The sequence below is a fragment of the Lithobates pipiens genome, unplaced genomic scaffold (genome assembly GCF_037356315.1).
Source record: "Lithobates pipiens isolate NorthernLeopardFrog02 unplaced genomic scaffold, aLitPip1_a1.2 Scaffold_16, whole genome shotgun sequence".
In the NCBI taxonomy this organism is placed as follows: domain Eukaryota; kingdom Metazoa; phylum Chordata; class Amphibia; order Anura; family Ranidae; genus Lithobates; species Lithobates pipiens.
In genome coordinates this window covers 275,167,303-275,181,265 of record NW_027507748.1, presented here as the reverse complement: position 1 = coordinate 275,181,265, position 13,963 = coordinate 275,167,303, and the positions used below count along the sequence as shown (strand labels likewise).

Below are 13,963 nucleotides of genomic sequence, written 5' to 3'. Positions count from 1 at the left end.
AAGGGGGGTGATTCTTTTTCCAACTCAGTTAATTTGCATTAGCATTTTTTTTTCTGACATGTTGGTGTTATATCTTTCACTTGGTGTAAATACAGCTGGATAAAACAAAAGCTGTGTCTGTCTTCATTTCAGGCTGCAAAGCAACAACATGTGATTATTTTAAAGAGGGGGGTGAATCTTTTATTTACCCACGTAGATGCATATTTCTTATACAGGGCAAAACAAATATTTGTCTATATAAAAACTCTTTTAATTGAATCCATACACATACGGTTATATTTTGTTTCATTATCAAGTGCAAACAAGTTTATTTTTGCAAAAGAAATTTAAGACAGTCATCATTAGTGACAGGAGAAAAATGTAGGCGATTTGTCACTCACAAAATCCATGTGAAAGCTAAACTCTCTGTACATATTACATTTATCTTTCTCTCTTTGTGGCATCTTCATTAATTTTCTCTACAGCACTAGTGACATAGTAGCATTTATAGACCCAGTTAACCCACCAATACTTACCTTATCGCCATAGTCAGTAAACATAATTCATTTCAGCTGATGTATGCATAAACTTAATGCAAGAAATTTAACAGTATAACCTTTTAGTACCTCTAATACTGCAGAAATACAGGCACAAAGGCAAGCTGCACTATGACAGTTTTAAAGAACAGATGATAGTACACACAGTATTTTTAAACATAGCTAATACAAACCGACAGTAGGTAGGGTCCATGAATTGTCATGAAAAGAAGAGGTGCATATATAAGGCAACTGCGTGACAAGTGCCAAATGAGGCCCAAAAAGAACCCCTGGCATATAAAGCACACCAGCCCACATTAGTGTAAGTTAACTGGGGCACTAACGTTTATGTACTGGCTACACTTCCTAAACAATAAAAAGAGATATGAGCAGAAATTGCAGTGTAGTGAGTTCTGATACTTTATTTAAAGCTGAACTCCAGGAAAACAGCCAAGTACAGATGAAATACATATAAGGGAGCTGTTTTACCTGCCAAAGGATTTGAATTTCTGTCTATTCAGTCCTGAGATTTACACAGCTCTGCCCCACAGCACAAACCTGCCTGGCAGGGAGGGAAACTGATCTTTCTGTGCTGGATTTCCATATTTAGGTGCCCTGTGTTTTCTCCTCCTATTGGCATGTTTCTTGCACTGCAGCACACTGATTGGTTCTTTGGGCTGCTTCTCTCTCCCCATCTTTGAGCTCTTCTACACAGACTGTAGAGTAGACTGCAAGAGGCTGTTACCAATTCAAGTTCAGATATTTACACTGTTTGCATTAAACAATAAAGATGTGTTAATGATTACAGAGCTGCATTCATTTGTTACTATCAAACTGAAGTTCAGGTTCAAACAGTGTTAATTGAAGCTGAGCAGCCTTCATAAATTCTCCTTAGCATTTAGATTCTGTCCAATATACTAATATACTTATGGTCAATTCCAGATCCCCAGTCTGAGTGTACACTGCATTGTTTCTATCTTTTCACAATATTGTATCAAAGCTTACATTTATTCAATTTCTCACTAGGCAAATGCCCTGATGAGTCTGGTTGCAGTACTTGTTCTCCATAATTTCAATAAAAGCTTGGAACAGAATGAGAATTTAGAACATTTGCACAGGCTTTAGGCTGTACCAGTTTTTTTTTTTTTTAACTACTACCCATTTTATCCAATGGCTTAAGTCTATTAAGGGCAACCACAAGAGGAAGACACATGCAGGGGTGACCATATAAAGCATCATTCAAGTATCGCCTATGACGATTAGGGTGAGGATTGGGCTGCATAGGATTTTCTTTAGAGGATAGTGCACATCTGAACATTGGAAACACTTATTATTGCATGTAGAGATTTTTATGTTTGCTGAAAAAAATCTCTGCTTTAGGTTTAATTATTTTTCATTTTCATTTCCATAGGGTCAACCCTTCTTTATATCGGCTAAGGCGCAAGGTACATCACAGCAGGTCCCGGCAGGCTTGATGATGGTTTGTTTCTTTCATGGAGACGCCTCCCCATCTAAAGATACCCTAACCAAAATTTTGTTTTAAACTTTAAAAGGTTTTACAAATGTCTGCATCCTGTAACAGTCTTAAGGCATTTATCGGATTGTACATTCAATAGGCTTATACAGTGGATTGCGTGAGATAATTTTGTAAGAAAACGACTAAAGGAGTTTGTTGTTAAAAGAAAAATATGGAGAAATTACTAAATTAGTCTTTTTGTTCAGAGGTTGTCCAAAAACATTACAAATCTGTACCCTTAAGGTGTTTCCCAAACTAGTATCGTCCAAGGTGTCCATTGTACAATGATAGATGTGCCCATGAATGTTTTGTGATTACATTTGGCCACAGTCAATAATACATAGCATATGAGGACGCTGCTGGTTAGTGTAATGTCTTTCTATACTATCCTAACCTCATATACTATCCTAACCTCTTCAAAGGGACACACACATATTTAAAACGCATAAATCTTATTACATCATATGCTGGCAAATTCTATCAATATGTTTAGTCATATTGTAGGTGTTCTTGTGCATTTTGCTGATTGTGATATGAATGTGGCCCTCTGCACATACAATGTGCTTGTGTATTTGCTTCACAGTCCATAATCCAGTTCATATTACTTATACGGTTGCAAAAAGGCAGATACTTTGGAGTGCAGAAGTTTTATGAAGGATCGTGGTAACATCATCCTATATTTCTCTACGTATTTGAAATAGTTTTGAGGGTGTGCAAGGACCTCAAAAAAAGCCTTAATCAGCTTCTTATCCTATAAAAAAATAGAAATAGCATAAATTTAAAAAGAACAACAGTTAATGAAAGACAGACATATGTAAAACTGTTGAGCCACGTCATGCCAAACTAATTTCAGGTCATTTCCTAAAGTAGCAGCAATCATTTGTCAAAAACCTTTTCATATACAGCAATAATGTGAGAAGATGCCTGGGGCCAGGTAGGTTGGAGCTGAGACCTTGAACACACAAGTGTATTTTTACCTCTACAACTACTTCAGTTTTATCATATTTTATTTACTTTGTTTTTACACATGGCGCCTTTTCACTAACTTCGGAAATGACATCCCCTCTATACATTACAATGGCATTATAGCTGTTGCCGGCTGATAACATATTTCTGGTAGATAGAGAAAGCAGTTGGGAGATCAGAATTTATTTGATCATTGTCTTGCAACTTGTCATCGAAGATTACGTTTTAATCACTCAATGATTTATTTATTTGCTGTAAATATTTGATTTAAATCACAGTTATCTGCAACTAGCAGGGCAACAAGAAAAAGCACTAAGGGACCACACAAAAACAACTGGATAGACACGTGTGGATTGGCAGGGGCAGTTTTTCCAGGGATCTCCATTCTTATCTTATTCACAAATGCTATATATCAAATAGTCCACTAAAATAGTATATAGTAAACACAGCACGGACAGACCTGAAAGGTAATATGAGCACAGTGTAGAACACAAATCCGTTCTCTCCTTTATTCTGCTTCCTAAGACAACATTTCAGTTATGAAACTGAATATCTTACATTGCTTCATAAAAATGTAATAAGAACATCTCTAAGCCTAGTCTTATCTAGATATCAGAAAAACTACTTTTTGTTTGGTAAAATGATACAGACTGTACTGAGAAACATAAGAGCACTACCTTCAGAATTTCCTGGTGATTTTCAGAAGAATATAGTCTCCCATCTCTCACAATGTCTTCCACTAGCTGTTCATAGTCCTCTGAAACAACACAAAAATATTCTGTTCACGTATACTTTGCAAGTTTACAGGATGTAGGGACAGATTACTCTCGTAAGGTGCCATAGATCTGCACCCATGGATATTGCAGAGATAGTCCACCAATTCTAACATCGGTGTGACTGAACATTCTGCAAAAATCCTTTCAATTTACAGTTCTATATATAGTAGCGCAGTAAAGCCCTTTTAGAACAGAAGGTATTAGCATGTCCTATTCCATCACAAATCCCCAAAATAAGTGGGATATTACTTATTTCAAGATAGTAGATGGAGTCATGCAAATAATTCCTTCAATCCCATTGGCTAAGAAGTATGCAAATGTGAGTGCTGCCACAGATGCCTATGTTTGGTGTGTGTGGGCATTAAAGCGGTTACATAATCAATTTTTTTCCTAAAATAATAAACATGTTATACTTACCTGCTCTGTGCAATGATATTGCAGAGAGTGAACTCGAACCTCATCTTCTGGGATTCCCAACTGAAGTCCTTGCTCCTCCTCTTCTGCGTGCCCCTCAATAGCAAGCTGCTTGCTATGGGTACACATGTACAGGCTCACTCCTGAACCAGGCAATATGCATCCATAGACGCACACAGCCTTGCTAGGCCCTGCCCTTTGCTAGGCCCTGCCATATTTAGGAGATATTTGCAGTACTTACAGATAAGCCTTGTTATAGGCTTACCTTAAACATAAACAAAGGCCTTTTCTTCCACTATAAAGCAAAAAATGTCTTACCTTAAGCCACTTTAAGGCTCACCCCTCCTGCTGCCACACATATATTTAATGTGGTCAGAAAGAGGTAATATTTTGTGTTCTTTGTATTTGTGGTTTATACCAATTTTGTGTATGTTGTATTTTATCCTTATTTGTGTACTTTTGCTGTAAAGTGGCAAGAGGAATGCAGAGGCTGACATGGCCACCCTCCTCCCTCTGCTTTCCCTCTTGCCGCTGCTTGTTTTTCAAAACTATGAAGCGGCTGTCTCCTTCAAAGCTGTTATCAGATCGGACATGGCAGGAGTGGAGGTGGATAGGGACAGGTCAGGCCTCATAAAATAGGGTTAGAAAACACCTAGCAACATGGGACAAACTATTATACATCATGTACCTTGTCCCATAGGGAAAAGAACTCTAAAAAATATTTGTATTGCTGGTCAAAAAGTATATCAATAATAGCTTCACAATGGCACTAAACAAGATAAACAACAAATCTTAATAACCCTCTGCAACATCCTAAAGTGAATGTATCACCACAGGGATATGTGTACATATGGCAAAACTCTAAAAGAAGAGGCAATGTACTTACTGGCAGCCCATTTGTTGAACCCTTCAGGTGAGCTGGACCACCCCCCCCCCCCCCAACACTAAAAAGGTAGGCATATTGCCTCTACTTTTACAGGGTATGCCTTTTGTACAAGACGGGGTTGTGACAGGGTCACCTTAAGCAATCTGCACATTAAATAGGCCCTACACAATTTGATTTTGATGGTCATTTTTTCAGCCAGCTATGAACAAATTTACAAGCAACAATTTAGCGGGAGGGTCTTTCTAACTGACCCATTTAAATCATATCCACCTAATTGGATTTTTTCATATAGCAATCAAATTAACAGCTATCAAATGCTACTAGATGTGAAAATATCATGCAGCCAACATAGACTGCAAATTGTAGATCTGTTGACACTTACCACCAGGAATTAAAAAAAGAGTCATCATTTTTTTTTTCCAATAGCAGTCCTTGACCCGTTCCATGCAAACAGACATAAATTAGGAGAACTTACACTAGTACACTACAGTAGGTATAGAAAATAATCAACCCCCTTTAAAATAATCACATTTTGTTGCTTTGCATCCTGAAATGAAGACAGAGGTTTTTAGTGCAACTTATAATATCCAAGTGAAAGGTATAACACCAACATGTCAGAAAAAAAAATTCATAAACAGAATCACTGAGCTGGAAAAAGTATCACCCCTTTGTGTCAATATTTTCTTGAACCGCCTTTTGCTTTAATTACATCCTTTATTCTGGATATATCTCTACTAGCTTTGCACATCTAGCTTTGCATTATTTTCCAACTCTTCTTTGCAGAACTGCTCAAGTTCAGTTAAATTTGATGATGACCGTTTGTGGACTGCAGCCCACAGATTTTCAATGGGGCTTAGGTCTGGGCTCTGACTAGGCCATGCAAGGACATTCACTTTTTTCTCCTTCAAACAGTTTGTGGTAATTTTTGTTGTGATTTGGGTCATTGTCATGTTGGGAGGTAAACCTTCTTCCCACTGACAACTTTCTGGCAGAGGGCAGCAGATTTTCCTCAGGAATTTGACAGTATTTTGCCCCATCCATTTATCCTTCTATCCTGACAAGTGCTCCAGTCCATGCTGCAAAGAAACACCCCCATAACAGGATATTACCACTTCCATGCTTTAATGTAGGAATGGTATTATTTAGATGGCGAGCTGTACTGGATTTCCACCAGACATATCGTTTAGTGTTGAGGTCAAATAATCCAATTTTAGTCTCATCTGACCATAACACCTTTATACATGTGGCCTCTGAATCTTCAAGGTGCGTTTTGGCAAAGCTTAGTCATGACTGGCTTTTCGTGAGGAGTGACTTTTCCTTCCAGCCGTCCCATTCAAGCCATGTTTGTGGTGAATTTGTGATGTTGTTGTCACATGCACACAATGACAACTCTTTGTAATAAATTCCGGCAACTGCTTCATAGTTGCTGTAGGCCTCTTGGTAGCATCTCTGATCAGTTTCCTCCAGGTGCTTTCATTCAGTTTGGAAAGACGTTCTGATCCAGGGAGGGTCTGTGTTGTACCAAATTCCTTCCACTTCTTAATAATAGATTTCACTGTGCTTCTAGGCATTGATAAAGCTGACTTGTGCCTGTCCACAACTGTATCCCAGAGATAGATTGGCAGTGCCTTACCACCCATAATTGATTGTTTGCTTCTGTTGCACTACCATGGACTGAAATGCTCCAAGAAAGCTCTTTTAATGCTGAGCTAATCAAAATGACCACATGTGAAAGTCAAATGAGAATTGAGATTGAGAAGGTGATAAGCTACATCTGATTGAGTCATTTTTAGGAGGGGGTGATCCTTTTCCCAACTCAGTGATTCTGTTTTTGATTTTTTTTTCTGACATAATGATGTTCTATCATTTGCTTGGATGTTAAAAGTTGCACTGAAATACAGATGGATAAAATAAAAACTGTGTCTGTCTTCATTTGAGGATGCAAAGCAACAAAAAGTGAATTATTTAAAGGGGAGTGATTCCTATTAATACAACCATTGTATGTGACCAATGAAACCAGTGGGCTCAGTGGCAACAATCATATCCCATTTGGCAAGCAGACTGAAGTGATTTTAATAGATATATTTTATTAGCATGGCAATTCTGAGCAAGATGTCACTTGTGAAGGCTCTGTTACGCTAAGCAGCTTCTTATGTCAGAATCCAACCCATTAGTAGTAGACATGTGCATTCGTTTTCGTCCGAATGCATTTTCATCCATATTTCGGGTATTTTTGTTATTGTTTTATCAAACGTTAATGAACGCGCAGTCCGAAAACCGAAACATTCGACATAAACAAATGCTTTATTTTCGTTTTTGTTGTGACAACAGTTCGATTTATAGATAGGAGATTCGACATGACGCTGACAATAGTGATCTGTGTCCAACGAACCTGTGGTTGAATGTGCCTAATTTTAGCTCTATTACTTCAATATTATTCTACATAGAGAGAAAATATTCTACATAGAGAGAAAAGATTTGACATAGAGAGAAAAGATTTGACATTATAGAGACAATAGCAAAAAAGATTGAATGTGCCTAACCTAACTCTATTAGTCCAAGATTATTCGACATATAGAGAAAAGATTCGACATGAAGATTCTAACTGTAAATATACATTTTAGACAATGTCTGTTCTTACCATCATATGTGACATAAGGCACTTGGAAACCACGGGCACCATTGACCTCATTACTTTTAAAGTGTACCCAAAGCTTGCGTGATCGTGCTGTGAAGGCAATAGGCCGCTCATATGTTTGACAAGTCTCATAAGTGGTGATAGAAGAAGGTGAAGCTGTAAGGTAACAAATTAAACCATCACATTAAAATACAACATTTTAAAAGTCTTAGCTGCATCTATGGAAGTTAAATACCCTTGCTTTCCACTCTTGTACAGGGTATGATTCTGTTTTCAAATATTTTTTATTGCACGGGTAATAGGCAAAGTCACTATTAAAGTAACAAATACATTTTGACTGTGACAGTGCTAATAATGGGGAATTTTAACTACCCTGAAATTGACTGGAGTAATGGCATTTCTAGAACAGTAAAAGTTAGGATTTTTTCTTAAACCTATTACATGACAAATTTATGGTATAGTTCATAGAGACCCCAACAAAAAATGGCTAAAAATAAAACCTATGTGGCTCATGTCCAAAATTAAAAGCATTTAACCATTCAGCCCTGGAAGATTTGACTGCTTAATGACCAGACAATTTTTTGCGATACGGCACTGCGTAGCTTTAACAGACAATTGCACGTGCGACACTGTACCCAAACAAAATTGACGTCCTTTTTTTTTCCACAAATAGAGCTTTTTTTTGGTGGTATTTGATCGTCTCTGCAGTTTTTATTTTTTGCTCTATAAACAAAAAATGAGCGACAAATTTGAAAAAAACACAATATTTTGTACTTTTTGCTATAATAAATATCCCAATTTTTTTTAACAAAAGCAAATTTTTTCCTCAGTTTAGGCCAATATGTATTCTTCTACATTTTTTTGGTAATAAAAATTGCAATAAGCGTATATTGATTGGTTTGTGCAAAAGTTATAGCGTCTACAAACTATGGGAAAGATTTATGGCATTTCTATGGCATTTTTATTATTATTATTTTTTTTACTAGTAATGGTGGTGATCTGTGATTTTTATTGGGACTGTGACATTATGGCAGACAGATTGAATACTTTTGACACATTTTTGGGACCAGTGACCTTTATACAGTGATCAGTGCTATAAAAATGCACTGATTACTGTGTAAATGTCATTGGCAGGGAAGGGGTTAACTGTGTTCCCTCATGTTTGTTCTAACTGTATGGGGGATGAAACTGACTAGAGGAGATGACAGATTGTTGTTCCTAGCTAGCAGGAGCAGATGATCTGTCTCTCTTCTCCTCGCAGAACAGGGATTTGTGTGTTTACCAGCGATCGCACGTGGCCGGTGGTCGTCGCGACTGCCGGCCACGCATATCGCCAACCCCACAGGGCAGCGGGTGCCACCGACGATGCGCGTGCACCTGCTGTCCCCGCTTAAAAAGCTGATGTACAGCTATGACGGCTCACGGGAACGTGCCGACCCACCGTAGTATAATTATGCCAGTTGGTTGGCAAGTGGTTAAAAAATATCTGGGGAGAGATTGTCCAGAGAGATTTTCCAATCAAAGATCTGGCATTCATGCTTTTAATCCAGTGTTTTCCTGTTAAGAGTCTGATTCAGAGGGGGATTTTCTTACCCCCTTGCCTTTCTTTCACTTGTGGAGGTGTTGGTGACAGCTTTCCATCCCAGTGGGGAAATTAAACACAGTTTGGACTTTCCATATTCACTACGGTGCTGGTATACAGCACATGATTGCAGCTTATTTGGACTGTTTATGTTAGTTTGCCCTACTTTTATCACTGAACACTTGAAAAACGGTATTGTGTGTTTTTTAGTGCTGCCTTTATGTATGTTTTATTATAATGTAAACGTTGCAAAGAATTTAACAGAATATGTAAAAAGATATTCAAGGTTGCAAAAATTTAAATCAAATAAAATCAAAAGTTTGCAAAAGAGAGTAGGACAAACACCCCAAATTGTTTTCAAATATATTAACAGTAAAAAGGTCATGTCTGAGCATGTAGGCCCTTTACTACAATAGATAACTTTGAGTTGGTTACTGCGGACAAATTTATTAAACACCTTCTTCAGCCCAGTATATACAAAGGGAAATGTTGAAGCTCAAGTTCTTAATGGAAATAGTATTGACTTATCCCCAAATGATTCACAACGGCTCAAAATTGACATGGTCCAGAACTGTGGCGGCAGCCCGTACTATCTGCGTGGCCGTGCACTGTGCCGGGCGCTGGACACACAGGTTTCTACAAGGTCTGGCACCCCCTCACAGGCACGTGACCACATCCTGAGGCCCCAATTGGCCAGTTTCGTATTGCCCTCAGGGGGTAGAGCCACTACGACCCTAGCCCTCCCACCCTGTGATACCAGCCAATACCAGCGGCTTCCCGGGCAATCAGGAAGACCAGATTAATACAGAAGCCATGGCACCGGTGAGGGCTCTGCCGTAGGGTGCAGAGAAATACTGTCATCAGCTCTGAATGTCTTCTGTGCTTAGAATAGACAGGAAGATCCTGTGTACATGTGATCATTCCTCTCATCTGTGAGATTACTGGTCCAGTCTTGTCTGATCTATCGGATCACTGTCTTAGGCTATACTTCTGATCTACTGGATCCATACCCCAGTTTCTGCTACCTTTGTGTTTCCTCTGTCTCTCTCACACTGTACATCTTAATAGCTAGAAGATTAATGTTCTAATTCATGCAATTCTCAGGTTTTCATATTGTAATTCAAACTAATTGAAGCCCCTTTATTTTGTTTGTATTTCTCCTGCCAGTGTTGATTCCGGCACATCTTGGATTATAGCTTTTCAGAGATGTTCATCCTTCCAAGCTGTTTTGCAGAAACTAACTATCAAAAGAATATAAAGCTGCTAAAATCCCACAGACAAGTAAATTATAAGTGATTATGACAAATCAGACACACTAAACAGTGGGGGTGACATGGGGTAGATCTGTATGGTGCCATCAGGAACAGATTGAAGAAAATAGATAACAATACAAATATGGGCCTGCTGTGCAATCCATGTTATATCTTGGTATACTTAATTTTGTTATCAACATATATATTAAGATAAATAGCTGTAGTAGAGTAGAACGTGTAGTAGAGTAGCCCTGTTCCCCTTTATCTGTGTGATCACAGCCCTATAACCCCCTGTCCTATGTGATCACAGCCCTGTATCACTTTATCTGTGTGATCACAGCCTCTGTCTCATGTATATCACCTGGAGGGGCCCCTACAATCTTCCAGCACCAGCCGCCACTGGTTCAGAAACATTTAGACAAAAAAGTGAATAAAGCACCTGGACCAAATGGCTTACACCCAAGAGTCCTCAAAGAGGTGAGCTCTGTTATATCTAAACAATAGTTTCTAATTTTACTCTTTAATGACTGGCATGGTACCACTGGATTGACGTATATGCCAATGTGGTGCCCATTTAAAAAGGGTAACTACAGATCGATTCATTTTTAACTTCTATAGTTGGGAAGATATGTGAGAGTTAAATAAAGACCATATTTTTTTATTTATTACAGGTACAGTGATACATCCGTTTGTGAGTAGCGAGGTATACTAGTGTTTTGCAAGACGAGCTATATATTTTTTTTAAATCCTGGCTTGATATGCAAGCGCTGCCTTGCAAGACAAACAGGACTCAAGCCGGTAGTGTTCATGTTACCATATGTGGCCAGAGGTCCAGGGAGCTGGTGGCTCCCAGCACTTACTGGCGAACTCAGGGACACTCAGAGACACTCCCAGCTGGGGAGGGGGAGGGCGTAAAATGCGTCGGAGCACCCAAAAATTTTAACAGTCCAAGAGTTCTCTAATGCGTGCGCACCTCTGGCCACATACAATACTGCATACACCAGCGCCCCTGCACCTCTGGCCACATACAGTACTGCATACACCAGCGGTGGTTGTGGAACAAATGATCTGAGTTTCCATTATTTCTTATGAGGAAACTCGCTTTGATATACGAGTGCTTTGGATTACAAGCATGCTTCTGGAACTAATAATGCTTTACAAATATATTGAACATTAACATAAGTCCCTACCCTCAAGGAGCTTACAATCTAAGGTTCCAAACTCACATAAGTACACATACTAGGGTACATTTTTGACCAGGAGCCAATTAACCTACCAGCATGTCTTTGGAGACTGGGAGGAAACCCATGCAGGTGCAGGGAGAACATGCATACTTCAGGCAGATAGTGCTATGGTTGGGATTCAAACCAACAACCCTAGTGCTGGTAGGCAGAAGTGCTAACCACAGTGGCCAAGCTATAGAAGAGTCTGCTAGAAAATAATATTTTATGTTTCGCAAAAGACCCAAGTTGTCATACAAATCTTATTTCTTTTTATGAGGAGGCAAGCAAAAACTTGAAAAAGACAAAAGGAGTGGCTGTGGACATAGTATACTTGGATTTCACCAAAGCATTTGACACCAAGCATGGAGCTAATGTGTCAAATAATAATAAATAACAAATTTCAGTTTGTAACTATATTTTACTTTGAATGATCCAAATTTATTAGTGGGGTAGTGTTGGGACACTTACTTTTTAACATATTTTTAAATAGTATAGGGTCTGTGATTAAAAGTGCCCTTTCAGTGTTTGCAGATGACACCAAGCTATGCAGTAGAATATTGTCCTTACATGATGTCTCCATCTTACAAGCCAATCTCAATGCACTATTTAATGTGGAAAAATAGGTTTAATGTTGATAAATGTAAAGTTATGCAATTGTGGCTAAAAACATGCATGCATCATATACACCAGGAGCTGAACAGCAGGGGGAGTAAATGGTAAAGATGGATCTGGGTTTTTTGGGAGATCACAGGCTTAATAATGGAATGCTAAGCTGCAGTTTCCAAAGCAAGCAAAGTCCTTTCTTGTATTCAAGTGCTATATTGGGGAACTGGAGAATATGCAGGGAAGAGCAACCAAATTGGGAAAGAGACATGGAGGAGCTCAGCTATGAGGATAAATTAGAAGAACTGAAATTATTCTCTCTTGAGGGGCAATTTAGGTGGGTATTATCAACATGTATAAATACATAGGTGGTCTATGCAGTAAACTTGGTGTGAAGTTATTCCCTTTCAGGCCATTATAGGTGACAAGGGGGTACTCTTTACGTCTGGAGGAAAATAGATTTAAGTAAAAGCTGTGAAAATGTACAATAGACTCTCTCAAGAACTGATTCTGATCAGCTTAGTAGATTATTAAAAAAAAAAAAGCTTGATGCATTTCTAAATGCACAAAATGTAACTGGATACAGATTTTTAGTGGTAATAATGTCTGGGAATATCCAGTTGCCTCATTGAGGATCAGGAAGGAATTGTTTCCCCCACTGGGGCAAATTGGATCATGCTTTGTTGTTTTTTTTTTTTTGCCATCTGTGGGTATAGGATAGTGTATATGGAGGTTTTATATTTGTGTGTGTTTTTTTAAATTATTGGTTGAACTAGATGGATTAGTGTCTTTATTTAACCTGACAAACCATTGGGTAAATGAGCACAATGGTATTCTGAATTTTTTGCAAACCTGTGAAAATTATGCTGGCATGCCATTTTTGTACCCGTGCAAACCTGATTATGTTGATCTTGCGTGAATCTCATGAAGGTTTTACACAGATTGTTTTATCCTGGGTGTGATGCACTATAAAGTACTAATTATAGTAAATTTATAAAAACGAAGCTATCATTGGGAGCCTTCACCACGTTGACCACCACTAGCTTACAGTCTAATAGCTAAAAGGGTTGATACAAATAACATATAAAATTCATCAGAAAGATTACCACTATTACTGCATAATTATAACGACTACTCTAATATCTCTCCATTTGTTTTTCCGCACAGGAAATGATTTCCAGTTATATTATAGAATACAGGCTCATGCATTTACCATTTTTGCGCATGACCAATACATCTCCACACTCATCTTCAGAGGGCAGAAAAATCTCAGGTACCACTAGCAGAATTTTACGTTTGGGTGGTGGATTGATGTTCCATGTACATTCAACACTAGAAGGGTAGTTTCCTGGATAATTTGGTGACTCTAGAAAACCAGTGAAATCCCCCAGTTCCCCTCCACAATGCCGGTCTGCAAAAAAAAAAGTAAGGTTGAATCAGTTTTATAATACAAACTCCTCTTTAGGAAATAGAGATTAACACTTATTTTCCTTTCCCAACACTTGTTGCATGCAATGTAGGTTAAGCATCATGACATCATTTAATTGAAGTCGTCTAAGGCCTGGCTCAAACTGATACAACTGCAGTTTCA

The 13,963-nt window shown here is 38.4% G+C and overlaps 1 protein-coding gene across 4 annotated transcripts in view; it reads right to left on the bottom strand.

Moving 5' to 3' along the window:
- Window positions 1-273: 273 nt before the first annotated feature.
- Window positions 274-13,963, bottom strand: part of SCUBE3 (signal peptide, CUB domain and EGF like domain containing 3) — a 190,426-nt gene continuing 176,736 nt past the window's right edge. For 3 of the 4 annotated variants that reach the window (XM_077481425.1, XM_077481426.1, XM_077481427.1), the window contains 4 exons: window positions 13,586-13,783; window positions 7,715-7,867; window positions 3,675-3,754; window positions 274-2,782 (listed from right to left, as the gene is read on the bottom strand). In XM_077481425.1, coding sequence (XP_077337551.1) covers window positions 2,633-2,782; window positions 3,675-3,754; window positions 7,715-7,867; window positions 13,586-13,783 — 581 coding nt within the window. In that variant the 3' untranslated portion in view covers window positions 274-2,632. Of the gene's footprint in view, window positions 2,783-3,674; window positions 3,755-7,714; window positions 7,868-13,585; window positions 13,784-13,963 lie in introns of those variants that run through there. The other variant, XM_077481428.1, reaches the window with a different exon arrangement.